General features: G+C 42.6%; 1 protein-coding gene across 1 annotated transcript in view; it reads right to left on the reverse strand.

Annotated features, from left to right (window-relative positions):
• KCNU1 (potassium calcium-activated channel subfamily U member 1) overlaps positions 1–16310 on the reverse strand; it is a 138379-nt gene that overhangs the window by 39083 nt on the left and 82986 nt on the right. The window contains exons 20-21 of the mRNA XM_078379691.1: positions 12291–12515; positions 9395–9569 (exon numbers count right to left, since the gene is read on the reverse strand). Coding sequence (XP_078235817.1) covers positions 9395–9569; positions 12291–12515 — 400 coding nt within the window. The remainder of the gene's footprint in view (positions 1–9394; positions 9570–12290; positions 12516–16310) is intronic.

Genomic DNA, 16310 nt, shown 5'->3' on the forward strand with positions numbered 1-16310 from the left:
GCCAGCAGCCGTGCTCGTGGGAAATGACCTGGCTGAACATGTGAAACGGGTGCTAGTGATTACACGCTCACAAGCCACCACGGGGACAGTTCAGGGGGGTACTGATGAGCCAGAGACGGAAGCAGAGGGGAGTTCAGAAGCTGTGGTGAAAACCTTAACCACAGACAGCCGATTTGGCCAAGAGCAAAAGGCAGACGCCACTCTCCAAAAGTGTTTTGAACAGGTGACTGACGCCCAGCTAACACCTGAAACCCCAGTGAGATTTCTAGAGAAAAAGGGGATTTTGTATAGAGAGACCCTGAGGAATATCTCAAAAGGGGGAGATGGGATCAGAAGTCAGCTAGTGGTACCTGAAAAGTATCGCCCCATGATCTTACAAAGGGGGCACTCTGACATGTTTGCTGCGCACTTAGGGGTGAACAAAACACAGCAGAGAATTACACAGAATTTCTACTGGCCTGACATAGGGAAGCAGATCAGGGAGTTCTGTAAACAATGTGATGTGTGTCAAAGGCAGGGGAATAGCCGCGACAGGACCAAAGCAAAGTTGTGCCCTTTGCCTGTGATTGACACTCCGTTCAAATGCATAGGGGTGGATATTGTGGGACCTTTGCCCAAGGCCACAAAGAGGGGGAACAGGTTCATTCTCACCATTGTGGACCATGCCACGAGGTACCCTGAAGCCATACCCTTGACTAACATTGAAACTAACACAGTGGCAGATGCCTTGGTGGGGTATATGTCCAGGATGGGATTTGCCTCAGAAATAATCACAGATTTGGGAGCATCGTTCACATCGAAGCTCATGAAACGGTTATGGCAAATCTGTGGAATTAAGCACAAGGAAACCACTGCCTATCACCCTGAAAGTAATGGGTTAACTGAGAAGTTCAATGGGACTCTAATGCGCATGATTAGGGCTTACTTGGCAGAGAATCCAAACAATTGGGACCAGAAGCTGCAATCCCTTTTGTTTGCTTATCGATCAGTGCCACAAGCCAGTACCGGGTTCAGTCCATTTGAACTTTTATTTGGGAGAAGGGTGAAAGGGCCCCTTGATTTGATCAAACAAAATTGGGAGCAGATCACCCAGGATGACCCACAAGACGTTGTGACATACATAGACACCTTGAGGAATGACCTAAAGAGAAACCTAGAGCTAGCAGCAGAGACCCTGCAAGCTCAAAAGGTCAGAAAGAAAGCTTGGGATGACCAGGAAGCCAGGGAGAGGCACTTTAATCCAGGGGAGGAAGTGCTTTGGCCTAGGCCCTGCAAAGAAAACAAACTGCAGCTGGGTATCCCAGAAATAAAATACTTGGGTCACATGGTAGGGGGAGGAGTGATAAAACCCCTAGAGGCCAAAATAGAAGCAGTTCGTGATTGGCCCAGACCCAACACCAAGAAAAAAGTCAAATCATTTCTTGGGTTGGTGGGCTACTACAGAAAGTTCATCCCGAGGTTTAGCGAGATTGCGGCTCCGCTGACCGATCTGACGAGGAAGAAGGCTGATGACCGCATCCCGTGGACCAGCGACTGTGAGGAGGCGTTCCAGAGGTTGAAGCAGGCGCTCATCAACTATCCAGTGCTGCGTGCTCCAGACTTCGACCGGGAGTTCATCATCTACACCGATGCGTCTAACAGCGGGGTAGGAGCAGTTCTTTGCCAGGAGGATGAGAATGGTGACCAGCATCCAATGTCCTACCTGAGTAGGAAACTCCAGAAAGGTGAGAGACATTTGGCAACCGTGGAGAAGGAGTGCCTGGCAATAGTCTACGCGATCCAGAAGGCCAAGCCTTACATCTGGGGAAGACATTTTGTTCTGTGCACTGACCATTCACCACTGCAATGGTTAAAGACAATGAAAACCCACAATAGCAAACTTATGAGGTGGGCTTTAAATCTGCAAGACTATGACTTTGAAGTGAAGGTGGTCAGAGGGTCAGTGAACTGTGTTGCTGACGCCTTGTCAAGAAGACCTGAAGATTGAAGACGGCGAAAGAAACATGGACTATGTATATATATTGATGACAAGAAGTTAAATGTACCTGTTTTTTGAACTTGGTTTGTATGAATAAAGGTAAATTGATGTAATGTATATGGTAAATGTTTAAATGCCTAATTGATATGGTTAACTTAGAATGTAAGTATAAGTAAGTATGATATTGTATGTATAACTGTTGTTGTGTGTTTTATCCAGGTTGTTTTTTTGGGAAAAAGCACCTTAGCTTTCCCCCTACAAAACAACTTATAAAGAGGGGAGGTGTTACATACAGCACTGATGTTACCTGTCTGTCATGGGTTTGGAGGGAAAGTTCCATCCTATGGGGAGTGGAAGGCGGGACATCAGGAGGAGGGGCTGTACTGTATATATATGTGAAGCGTGTGTGGAGAAGTTTAGAAGCTGAGAAGAAGAAGCAGCAGCTGGGAAGAAGAAGCTGGTGTGGGAGTCTGTGTGTCAGACAGGGTACTACTGTGTGTCAGTCAGTACCAACCTGATAGGTTCAGGTGTCTGTTGGTTAGCCAGAACTGATAGGTTCAGGGTCTGTGCTTCAAGTTAAGTGTTCTGTGTGAACCAAACTGTGTGCATGTATGAATGAGACTAAGCCACGTTACTATATCTTATTCACTTGATCATTTTATTTTCCCTGTGTGTTGTATTTAAATAAACCTTATTCTTTTATTTGTTGAAAATCCATCCCTGGTCTGTGTGACTTCTTATAGGGAATGGTTGGTGGCAGCTTAGTTAACGTGTGGCATATCCCAGTAGGTCTGGGTTTGTCACACAAGGTTGGGGACAGGAAGAATGGAGACAGTACTACTAGTTGATTAATGTGAAATTCCATCACTACCTTAGATAAGGACAGATCTGGACAGACTGTGACCTTGTCATTGTAGAATTGTAGGGTCACATTGAAGGGCAGCCGGCTCACTCGCTCTCCAGGCTGGTGTAATTTCAACTAGGGAGTGTTTTATAAGATCACAGTTTAAGGTTCCAAGTGGCTAGAGGTTTAAAAGGCCTTGTAAGTCAATAGAGTACCAGAGTGACTGAGCACTTGGGCAACAGGGAAGGGGCATTGGGACGTACATTTCTTAGGCCCTTTAGAAATCTCTTAAGGGTCAGGTATCTGAAAAAATGTGGAGGCACAGGAGGATTTCTGAATTGAATTCGCAAAGCATACAAAGCATCCCTCCATTTGTATTTGTAGTTTCACCTAATATATACATTTCTGCCTCCAGAACAATTTGTTTTTGTTTGGGTGAATTCTCCATGCTGTCCATCTCAGATTTGTCATGCCCAATCGCTGTAGGATCTGTTATAGAGTGTTTAGTTCTACGACCTGGTGCAGGTGCTGGAGACTGAGAAGTGGAGGAGACAGTGGTAGATTTTTGATCACAGGGGGCCAAAGTTGTTGGCTTTGGGATTGATGTTCCATTGTATCTTCCTCTGAAAGGAAGATTTCCCTTGGTGCTTAAGACTTTTACAAAGGGAGCTGATTCATGACAGTTTGACATTGTGTCAAGAATGGAAATCCTGGTGTTTTGAATTAGGTGTTCAAGCTTGGTGTTTTCTGTTTCAGTTCTAACTCTGGGGATCTTGATGCTGAAGCCCTTCAAGCCTGGTGCATATGTGGGACCTTGGAACCCGAAGTTCTATTTTTCTGGGACTGATTGGCAGAGGACCTTGGTATTGGCAAGTAAAGCAAAAGGGTGCCGCTTATATACCAGCCCACAGTGCTTAAATCTCTCTCGGGGCAGTTTGCAGTTTAATTATGCAAGGTAGACATTATCCTCACCCTCAGTGAGATGGAAGGTTGAGTCAACCTTAAGCCAGCTATTTGAGCCTGGGATCAAACTCAGATCCTGAGCAGAATCTTGACAGCAGCTTGACTACTGTGCCACAAGGCTCTGATAAAGAGGCAAGGCATGGAAGGGAGGCATATATTTAGCCCTGTGGCACACCCTGGTATCTATACAAGGGTTGTGGAGGTAAGACCCATTCTAGCACAGGGTAGAAATGTGGCAAGGCACTGGAATAGTATGGTGGAGGATGTTCTGCCTCCTTAACAGGCACCAGAACCTGATGCTGTTTAAAATCCGTCTTTCAAGGGGGAGATCTCTCCTCCTTGAGTACGATAGATATATTCGAGGAGGTGGAGCAACACTCCTGTTTATGTGTCTTTTGGGCTCTATTGTTGAAAGGAGAACTTACTCAAGTGTCAGCCTGTGAGAGTCCTTAAAGGTCATCCTCAGAAGCAGATATGAGGCATACAAGGGCTTTGCTGTCTTTCCCAGCAAGTGCTGAATTGTGAGGGGGCTTCCTCTGTCAATGTCTGCTTAGACTCTTTGGTTTTTTTGAGTAGTCTTGGACTTTGTCCAGTAAGTGTCCTTTCTCCTCTTTTTGTGGGTTGATGGCAATGCCAATCTAGACAGGGATGCCGGTTTCTTCCTAATACTGTATGAAGAACAAAGTGGCACCGTTCCTCATCTATACACAGAAGAGGCTGGTTGAACAAGTGAATCTTCCATGAGCATCATTGGCAGTTTCCTCCACTGCACCTCAGGTCAGCAGACTAATGGTGGGGACACAAGGCCAACTGTGTGAGAAACATGGCGATGGTGATTCCAACACCTTGCTGTTAATCACTGTTATGTCCTCACCATCTCTTATCTGAGTGAACCATGTCCCTCCCCCTAACTCTAGAGCTGTCCCTGGGAGAATGGTGTCCTATCTAGAATTTGTGGCCCAAAGCCATTGATTCATTTTATGGAATGTTTTTGTTCAAGTACGCATCTGTGCAGTGATCTGCCACATTCTTTTCAGTGTTCCATTTTCTTTCTAATCTTGTCTTGGCAAAGCCACTGTGCAATAAAATCTTCTGAGTAATAATGAAGAAATGGGCAGACCACTTAGGAGAGCCATCTATTCCCAACTCATTTTCAGTTAATTAATATTTTGTCTTTCCCAAGAGGAGGACAAATCTTGACTCTTCTGAAAAGATTAAAGATGGGGGATGAGAGGATTCCATAATAAAAGCCTTTCACAGTGGAGCTAATTTTAATGGCAGGACTTAATTATTCTCCTGGCCCACCCAGAGGGATACCCCTCTCCCCAGCTTCACTTCTTACTGTGTAGGTAATGTTCATAGTTTTATTTTCCCTCGGAGAACCTCTGTGCATTTAAATGTAAGGTGAGGCACAGGATATATAAGTCCCTTGGAAATGCTGCCATTTTTTTTCTGGAAGAAACGCTAATCTATGCAGGATTGTTACAATTTTTGTGCAGAATACCATCTTTCCTGTGCAGGATTCGCTGGAATGTGCAATAAGCTGAACAGCATGCGGCAGTTTCCTGCACAGAATGACAGGTGGAAAAACTGAAAGAGGGAGAAGATGACTAGGGCCTCATTTTCATAGGAAGTCAGAAAATTTCACAGATACACAGAGAAGGCTCATTGGGGAGTCTCAAACTTGAGAAACACAAAATACTTTCTTGTGTATTCACCACTCCCCTATTTGGTGGATGCCCATTCAAGTATCAACCAAGCTGAATATATTCAGCTTGTGATTATGTGCAGGGTGGTCTGCTGGTTGTTTTGTCTTACTATGGACACATATATTCCCACTTTCCCTGCTTACTGAAAATTGTTATTGTCATGATGATGGGATATGTAGTCAAAGAAGTGTAAAATGAAGTCAGGCAGGTTCTGTATGGAGATGATTTGAGAGACATTGGAATATGTTTTTCTAAGCGCCATGAGAGTGTTTTCCTGAAGACCATTACACCCTGGATTGAGATAGTGTGAAGGCCGAATTCAGAGGCAGGTGGAAGACTCAACATTCCAAGTTGGTTGCAGAAGAGATAAACAACACCTGGACTCTCATGGGAATAAGGAAAGGAGAGAGGTGGAACAGCCTCTTAAGGTTAATTGGTTAACAGCCAGAAAGGTCATGAAGAAGGGAGGAGTTAAAAAGCTAGAATATGGACAATGGGTTATGTGAATGTGGTTCAATGGTTCATGTGTTGTTCTGTTATGGATTTCGATTCCATGATGATGAGAGAGAAAGGAGCTTAACTGAGAAAGGATGTAAGTAAGGAGAAAGAAGGGGTGGGGCTAGCCTAATTAGATGAACATATCCCCTAGAGGGCACATGGGAGAGGAGGATCTCTTATCCTTTGATAAACAGGAAAGGAAGTGAGACTGATAGGGACCCCACAAGTATCAGTCCAACAGTAGGTTAGAACTTGAGAACAGAAGAACTAGAGATCAAAGTCGAAAGGGATGGACAAGCTTCCTTGGCATCTACTTCTAAACCAAAATTCTATGAGTCAGAATTGACTTGATGGTACAGTATTTAATTAATTAATTAGGTATTAAGAAGCAAAGCTTGGAAGATAACACACAATTAATTAGGTGCTTGCGGGTTTCAGATGATGCAAGGGTTATTGATTATTTTGTTCATCCTTCGTGCTTTCTCCACATCAAATCCAGCCCACTGAGAGGCTAGTACTATAATTTGTTCTGCGTCATCAGTACAACCAACATCCCATTGAGTATGTACTTCAAACTCAATCTATTTCCTGTGCATATGGCATGTAGCCCGACCTCCCTTATCCACTGTTGTTCAACTCCCTTAATTTTTTTTAAATAATAATTTCCAAATGAGAAGATTGGCATGTTGGTATACTTTTGTCAAATACGGAGTATCAGTCTCTCTACTGTGGGTTCTCCTCCATAGAGGGTAACAACGCATGGAAATAGGAAGAAATGGCCCAGATAAATATGTGGCCAGCAAGGGCTTTTTGCTGACACAATGATGTACCAAAACATTTTTAAGAGGGCAGAGAAAGGGACAAGAAAAGGGAGGGGATATGTCCTGCTTGAGTGGTGCAGACAAGTATACCACATCTAATTCACCCCCAAAAAGTGGAACAGCGAAAAAACATATGAACCGCTATCAGAGAATATATGCCAGATGACCACAACACATGACTATATAGGAAGCAGAAGACACAAGAAAGAAGCAGGGCATTTCTCTTATGTGACCATGACCATATCTGCAGAATGGGAATTAAAAAATAGTACTTGGAATCGGTCATGTTGATAACTCAAATACATGAATTCAGAATGTGAATTCAGTTTAATACTGTATTATATCTTTGGAAAATGTTTGTCTCTTGAACAACATCCTGAAATGTGATGCAGTGCTGATGAAAAGACATTCCTGCTATGATTTGTAAGAGTTCCCACTGTTTCCCCCACCCAATAAGATTGGATATTCCTAATCAGGTTCTGCTCAGGTAAAGGTAAAGGTTCCCCTTGACATTTAGTCCAGTTGTGTCCGACTCCAGGGGGCAGTGCTCATCCCCATCTCCAAGCCGTAGAGCCAGCGTTTGTCCGTAAACAGTTTCCATGGTCACGTGGCTAGCGTGATTAGACACAGACTGCTGTTACCTTCCCACTGTGGTGGTACCTATTTATCTACTCGCATTTGCATGCTTTTGAACTGCGAGGTTGGCAGGAGCTGGGACAAGCGACGGGAGCTCACTCCATCGTGTGGATTCGATCTTATGACTGCTGGTCTTCTGACCTTGCAGCACAAAGGCTTCTGTGGTTTAACCCGCAGCGCCACCACATCCCTCTGCTCAGAGGTAAGCCAAATATTTTAACAACATTCTGGAGTAGAGGGCTTAGTGTGAGAACTGTTGTGTAAGGTGCTTCATCACCTTTTTGACCAGTTGCACTTTTGCTCTCTAATACAATTAAGTGGAATGTCTTTTTTTGAGATTATTTTTCTCACTGCACATTATATGCATGTAAAATAAGAATTCCTAAAACCCTGACTAGTACACATCTGCACTGGAATTTGTCTTCTAATATAAAACAGCATTTATTCATCCTCTTGTGGTCAGTTTACCAGGGCAGTCCAATGAAGGACTGGTAATACACTAGTTAATTATTAGAGAAAGATCCCCAATGTTATTGACCAGCGGTTTTTCTGAACCTCTATTACAGCATACAGTGGGGGCTTGACTTACGAACGGCCCAAGTTACGAACATTTTGACTTACAAACCGCTCTCATAGGAAAATATTGACTTGACTTACGTACTTAGATTTGAGTTACGAACTAAAAAAACCCATGTGGGAGGCAGGGAAAGTGCAAAATGTGAACTTTCAGTTAACTGTTGGCCAGTGAAAAGGGTGCCTGTCTGCTTCCTCACTCCTCCCAGCGTTTAGAGAGTGGATTGGGAGACAGTCTTCAGACTGCCTGGTACTGTCCTGCCTGGACTGTATTTTCCCTGCCTTCCCTGAACCTTTCTTGACCTAAGAAAAAAAAGAAACAAAATATCTCCCTCTAGTGGTCGAAGGCAGAATAGCAGCTTCCCATTAGTTTCTATGGTCAGAAAAGAGCAGATATGGATCAAATGGTTCTCAATGCATTCCTATGGGAAATGCAGATTTGGCCTGCGAACCTTTTGACTTGAGAACTGCCTTCCAATATGGATTAAGTTCTCAAGTCAAGACCCCACTGTACTTATGTTAGCAGAACTAGAAGCACAGTAGAATCACTATATCCATGGGGGATCGGTTCCAAGCTTCACCCCTTCCCCTGGCAAATGCGGAAAAATGTGGCTTATAGTAAATGCTATAACTATATACAGAATGGGCTCGGGCTGCCTCTAGTGGCCAGTTCTGCTAATGATATCATGGAAATATATTTCCCTAGTGAATACTACACATAGTGTGGTATCTGTCTTCCTCTAGTGGGCATTTTGGCTAACTTCACTATTAGAAATATATATTTCTAGGATTTTTCTTTTAATATTTTTAATATTTTTGAGACTGTGGATAAGTGAATCGTGGGTACTGATCCTGCGGATAAGGGGGTCCTATGGCATTATGCCTTTAACCTCCCTCTTATTATTCTCTCTTGTCAGGATTTTGTTATTTTGTTTGAACAGGACACATGACAAAAATAAACTTAGACTTGACTGGTTCTTTCTCAACACAGACATATCAGAGTGTGAGCAGGATCTATTTACTGAAATCCCGTTGAATAAACATGTAAAGTCTGATGACTCAACAAGATTTCAGGCACTCTTTCCTGTTCCTGCCCCCGTGTCAACATCCTGAAGTCAACTTAGAGTGAGGGCAGGAAAGATCAGCAGTTTCTGCATCCTTATTCTGCCTTATGCTGTGTAGGAAGTTGGAGTTAAAATAGGATCCCGCAGCAGCCAGGAGCCAGGACAAGCCTACAATATATAGTTCTTTCTATCCTAATTATGAACAAAATACAAATATTTATAAATCATATACACAGTTAAACACCATTCCCAAGGTCTTATTCTGCTATATGAGGAATGGGCTGCTTTTGATTGTTTCCTCTTCTTACCTATTGAGGGACTTAGCTTGAACTGCAGGGAACGTATGTTCAGAGTAGCCAGGATAGATTTTGTATCCACCAGGGTTTGATCCCCAGCATCTCTGCCATGCGCTGAGAGAATGGCACACATGCTACAGTACTTGATGCTGGCTGACCTCAGATCTCCACAGGAAAGCGCACTGCCCTGACAAACAAAAAAATGGGGAGAATGAGAATCACACGATTAGGGAGTTCTGAACAATTCAAATCTCAGTTAAGGTATACAGTACATGTGGAAACTGTGAAGTTTCTTCAGAGGACCGTTGAGTTGCCTCGGAATTGAGGACCCTGAGGAAAATCCTTCCTTTCTTTTATTTCCCACTGGAAATAGGGAAACCATAAAGCTTCAAAGTAAGGAATAGATTTCTCTATTAAGAATAGAGAACGTCAAGGAACATTTTGTGATTAGCAAAAGGCCATAGAGTGGACAGTAGAGGTGGGCACAAGCCACAAAAATGGTGGTTTGCGGTGGTTCGTGGCTACCCATGAACCTTCTGAACATTTTTAAAAAATGAACCATGAACTTTTTTTTTGTTTAGGTTCATGCCTGGGGGAGATGAAACTAAACCCCCACACCCAACAGCCTGCTGCTCTGCCCCCTTCCCACTGCCCCATCTCCTCCCTATGTGGTCCTGCCACCACCACCACCATCTCCTCCATCACTGCAAATGCGGTATCTGTAGCAGCAGGGCCCCCATCTGGAGCTGTATAGAACTGGATCACTCATTTGCAACTCTACAGCCTGCCCCTGTCCCCTTCCCACAACCCGCATCGTCTCCCTACTTGGTCCTATCACCTCCTCCTCTTCCTCCTCCTTGTCCACCACTGTCATCTTGAGAGACAGCAGTCAAACGTCCCTTCCACTGATGTCTCTGTACCTACCTTTGCCTATTAGGTGCATCTCAAAATGGCAGAGGAGGAAGAGGAGGAAGCAACTCCACCAGATAGGGAGGCAACAGGGGCAGTAGGAAGTGGGTGGCTGTGGGGCCTGAGGGAAAACCCCAGGAAGATTGTTAAATCTCAAAAAAAAAAAAAAAAAGTTGGTGGTTTGGGTTGGTTCAGGTTCAACGCTTTGATGAACCCAAACTAACCTGAACAAACCAGAAGCAATGAAGCAGTGATTTTTAATGAACTTCCTGGTATGTTTTTTTTTTTGTTTGTGCCCATCTCAGATTCCATTTGTTCGTGTAGGAAAAAACTTAGGTCCTTCACTGGGCGAAAGGTGGCCTGCAAAATGATATAGCTAACTAAATAAATAATAAAAATAATATATTCTTCAAGCAATATTCCATCCATAAACCTATGAAATTTGACAGGTTCGGTATGAAAAACCAAGTTCCAAAGAGGAGCACAAAGACTGCTGGATGTGATGGCTGAGAACAAAAGTATCAAGGGTTAGGGCTATGAAAAACCTCACAGCTTATGAGGTTTTGCTTGAGATAGCCGGTCAGTGGTTGTCTAAGCTTTGTGAGAGGTCTCACCTCCATCATGAGATCAAGACACCAAGCACTTTATTGCTGCAACTTTTCACAGCTGCATAAAAATTCAAAGGAAAGTCAGGTTGATCAAACAGACACAAGCAACCCTTCCAGTGTTACTTCTGATCATGCATATAATTTGTATGCACTTACTCTAATGCAGAAAATTCAGTTTGAAAATGCAAAACATCTCACATTTTCCCAATTAAGATTCAAAATGTGCACTTCCTTATTTACTGTGCAGGGACAAATCAAGTCATTACACCCGTCTAAGGTTTACTTCCTTCAAGGTTATTCTTCTCCATCTGGCTTCAGAGGTAACAAGCAAGAACCGCGAAACAAATGTGTGTCCTATTTTATTTCACCCAAAGGAGAGATCTTGAATATGGAACTGTGTACAGGCTGCACGTTCAGTGTATGTGCACCTTGTGGACCTCTCATATGCAAGAGCTCATTCCATTGGGACCATCAAGAACTGCCAGCTTACTGGGGAAATAAATAAGCATCAGGTTGGCTGAACCTGCCCATCTTTTCCAGAACCAAAGCATAATGCAAATAGATGTAAGGGGAATATAAACACTCTTTTCCTCTAATAAAGCAAAGGTGAATGACATTGAAGGATTTTGGAATCAACGTAATGCTCTCCTGGAAATGATATGGGTCACACCTCCTCAGAACATGGGCATTTAGATTTTTTTTCTTTTGATGAAATGGCTGAAAGCTTATTTCCAATTTGAAAAATAAAATAAAAAACCCAATTTTTAAGTAGAGCATGACACCACACTGTGTTGTAAAGGAAAATGGCCACTTCTGGTGTCTTCCAGACTGATTTTCCTTACTTTTAACATTTGTAAACAATGACCTCTCTCTCTCTCTCTCTCTTTCTCTCTCTCTCATCTAGGGCAGTTGGGGGGGGCAGGGAATACAAAACAGGGATTTATGTGGATCATGGACCACATGATGCCTCCCACACTATAAAATATATTTTTTTCCATTTGGGCTGCAAAGTCATAGAATCTGTGTCCTTTTATTCATGTGTAATCTCATGGCAAAACACTCAATCGATTTCTGGCAATAAGTGTGCTTCCAAAGACACCTTGTGTATTCTCTTTAAACTATGCCTTGAGCACTTCGCAACTCTGTCTTTTTTCTCTTCAGTTCAACCGAACATCCTGTTTCTATTGACTGTGATGGTTTCAGATGACCCAAAATGAAAATCTTATGTTCATATGAGAATATATAGTATCATGATCTCAGTATTAAATTAGATCCTTTCCACAGTATTATCTATTCTTGGGGTTTGCATTCAGTTTCATTATAGCTATTTTTGCAAACTATAAAACAAAGGAATTGGTAAGAAAAGACATAAGTTCCATAAAGATGTATACCTTCAGTATGTATAGTTTGGGGAAATTCTGAATGAATTCCCATTCCCTCTGTAGGTATTCCAGAGATCCAACAAAGACTATGTCCTTCAGTTCTTTGAATGTGAAGTTACTGGCTCGCAGAGGCATCACAAAGTTGCGCAGTCCGATCAATGTCGACGTAGCATCTCCAAAAACACAGCACACGATGTGATCACGTAGTTGAGTTGCTGTCTTCTTCTTGCGCTTCTATACAGGCCCAAACAGAACCATCTACAGAGCTTTATTTTTATCTCAAACAGTGGTTCCCACCTGGTTCCCAACAGGTATTCTTGGACTGAAATTCTCAGAAACTTTGGCCAGCTCAGCTGGTGGTGAAGGCTTCTGGGAATTGCAGTCCAAGAACCCCGGAGTTGTTCAAGTTTGGGAACCACTGATCTAAAAAATTAACTCTAGGAAACCTTACACTAGGAAATAGATCCCTGTCACATAACATCAAATACCTGGCATCTTTTGTGGGCCTTGATCCAATCTAAAATTCCAATAACCAGGCCTGTGAATTACTGCTACAGATCTTTGGTTAATATACAAAATAAATACAAATAGAGATCAGAGTTACATTTAACTAAATTGATTCATTCCTTTCTATTGAACCATTATAGCAAGCTAAACTGCTCTTTAATTTTGTAAAGATTCATTTTCTTTATTGTTTCTTGGGGCAATCAGGGGACCCCTGTTCCCTTTTTCTAAAAAAGAAAATAACAGAAGTGGTACGTAAGTAGAGCAACACAGTACAAGCCTTCTGCCCTCCTCCCCTTTTCCGTTCCCTCTTTTACCCACTCGTCCCCCTTCCCTTATTTCCCTGCATATATCTTCCTTTCATTTTTCTTTTCCATTTTGCACAGCATTGGGAGGAGGAAGCATATTGTGAAGGGCAGGGTTTTTAAAAAAAAAACAGAGATTATATATTAATGCTACTCCCCTTTTTTTACAATTCAAAGCAGGAAATGTCTCTCTTTCAAGCCCCTTTTTATCCACAAGGGCGGATGGAAGGCTGTCTCCTTCAAGCCATCTCCTTCTGAACACTGTATTCATGTAGATGTACTTATATTTCTATAACAATATTTTAAAGGGGGGTACAAGTGGCCACAGCGTCCAACAACCTAACCCTTTTGCTAAGGAAATAAATTGACACAACATTCACATATGCCAAAACAATAAGGAATGGAGCGATACATCATTGGTTTATTACCCCCACAACCATCCTGATGAGGGGGTAATAAACCAATTGCTGGGGTAAATGAATTGATATTGGCGTGCATCATGTGAACAGAAAATTATGAAACAATCTAAACAATGGTCAAATTGGTATGACTGGGGTTCTTCTGGCAGGTGTGATTGAGCCCCAAGTAAATGAGCAGACAGTAACTTTACCTCTTTAGAAAGCTCAACATACAATTTTGCCCACTAGAAAATGAAAGCCATCTATAGATCCAGGAAGAAAGTAACTTTCCTGTCATTGGGTCTGTAATATTCCTTGGTTCTGGATTTGCTGCACACCTGACAGAGTCATGCTATGAGTGCCCATGTTGGAATGCTGATGGTGTTTATGACATGGCAAGGTGACTATTAATGAGGTGTGACTGCGGAAATCTTTGCCTGATTAGTACGTAGAATATGTCCACATTCCCAGTCAAGAGCTATCAAGCTAGTACATTCGTAAAGCAATCTCTTCACAATAGGTTTTCCTTGAGAGGGAAATAAAAGACTCATGTCAGGGGAACTTTGCTGATGAGTGATTAGAATCATAGCCAAATTAAATGATCATCTCTAACTAATTGGATTAGTCTAAATTGAATAATGAAACCTCAAGCTGTATTTAGTGAAAAGTGCCTTAAATCCAATTATTAGTCTGTCAAGTGGTGCTAAACAATGGAACTGATCCATTCTGTAACCTTTTAATAAGAACCTTTCTAGGATAGGGAAGAATAAAAAATGCATTTCATTTACTGGAAGTGAATAGCATGAAGTCCTACAGGAGTGGGCTCGTGAGCATTGTACTGCCAGGCACTAAGACTGCTTCCAAAGTCTAGCTTCTCACCAGATTTTATAGATCCAGATTTATTAGTTATGAGACAGGAGATGATAACCCATGATCTACTAGAAATTGTTAGACTATAATGCCTCTGACTACAGGTATGCTGATAGGAATTAGAGTCCAACAATGTGTTCAGAGCTCCCAATTCTCAACCTCCAACTTAGGAATTCTCTGCCTTATGCAGCGTCAGACCAGCACTCCATATGTCTACTATTATCAACTCTGACTGGCAGAGTTTCAGGCAGGGTTCTTTTCTAACCCTCTCGAGCGATCCGTGGTATTCTCCATTGGTCTCCCATCCAAACACTAACCAGGCTGCAGACTGCTTAGCTTCTAAAACAAGACAACATTGAAAATGTTCAAGGTAGTATAGTGGGCTTTGTTGTTATTGTTTAAGCTTCCAAACTGTCCACAGAGTACAGTAGGACCCCCTTATCTGTGGGATCAGTATCCACTGATTCCCTTATCCATGTGCTGAAAATATTTTAAAAATTAAAAGAAAAATCCTAGAAATATATGTATATTTCTAAAGATGAAGTTCCCCTTCATGGATTGCTGCCTTGTCGTGGCGAGGGGGCTTGAGTAACTAAAAGAAGCTATGGGCTATGCCGTGCAGGGCCACCCAAGATGGACAGGTCATAGTGGAGAGTTCTGACTAAATGCAATCCACCTGGGGTAGGAACCGGCAATTCCACTCCAGTATCTTTGCCAAGAATGCCCCATGATCAGAAACAAAAGGCTAAAAGATATGACGCTGGAAGATGGGACCCTCAGGTCAAAAGGCGTCCAACATGCTACTGAGGAAGAGCGGAGGACAAGTACAAGTAGCTCCAGAGCTGATGAAGTGGATGGGCCAAAGCCGAAAGGACGCTCAGCTGTGGACGTGCCTGGAATTGAAGGGAAAGTCCGATGCTGGAAAGAAAAATACTGCATAGGAACCTGGAATGTAAGATCTATGAACCTTGGGAAGCTGGAGGTGGTCAAACAGGAGATGGCAAGAATAAACATCGACATTCTGGGCATCAGTGAACTAAAATGGATGGGAATGGGTGATTTCAACTCAGATGATTATCATGTCTACTATTGTGGGCAAGAATCCCGTAGAAGGAATGGAGTAGCCCTCATAGTCAACAAAAGAGTGGGAAAAGCCGTAATGGGATATAATCTCAAAAATGATAGAATGATGTCAATACGTATCCAAGGCAGACCTTTCAACATCACAATAATCCAAGTTTATGCACCAACCTCCATTGCTGAGGAGACTGAAATTGAAAAATTTTATGAAGATTTACAACACCTTCTAGAACTGACACCGAAGAAGGATGTTCTTCTCATTCTGGGGGACTGGAATGCTAAGGTAGGGAGTCAAGAGATAAAAGGAACAACAGGGAAGTTTGGCCTTGGAGTTCAAAACGAAGCAGGGCAAAGGCTAATAGAGTTTTGACAAGAGAACAAGCTGGCCATCACAAACACCCTTTTCCAACAACACAAGAGGTGACTCTACACATGGAAATCACCAGATGGGCAACATCGAAATCAGATTGATTATATTCTCTGCAGCCAAAGATGGAGAAGCTCTATACAGTCAGCAAAAACAAGACCTGGAGCTGATTGTGGCTCTGATCATCAGCTTCTCATAGCAAAATTCAAGCTTGAATTGAAGAGAGTAGGAAAAACCACTGGGCCACTCAGGTATAATCTAAACCAAATCCCTTACGAATACACAGTAGAAGTGAAGAACAGATTTAAGGAACTCGATTTGGTGGACAGAGTGCCTGAAGAACTTTGGATAGAGGCTCGTAACATTGTACAGGAGGCAGCAACAAAAACCATCCCAAAGAAAAGGAAATGCAAGAAAGCAAAGTGGCTGTCCAACGAGGCCTTACAAATAGCAGAGAGGAGAAGGGAAACAAAATGCAGGGGAGATAGGGAAAGTTACAGAAAAT

The sequence above is a fragment of the Pogona vitticeps genome, chromosome 8 (assembly GCF_051106095.1).
Source record: "Pogona vitticeps strain Pit_001003342236 chromosome 8, PviZW2.1, whole genome shotgun sequence".
Classification (NCBI taxonomy): domain Eukaryota; kingdom Metazoa; phylum Chordata; class Lepidosauria; order Squamata; family Agamidae; genus Pogona; species Pogona vitticeps.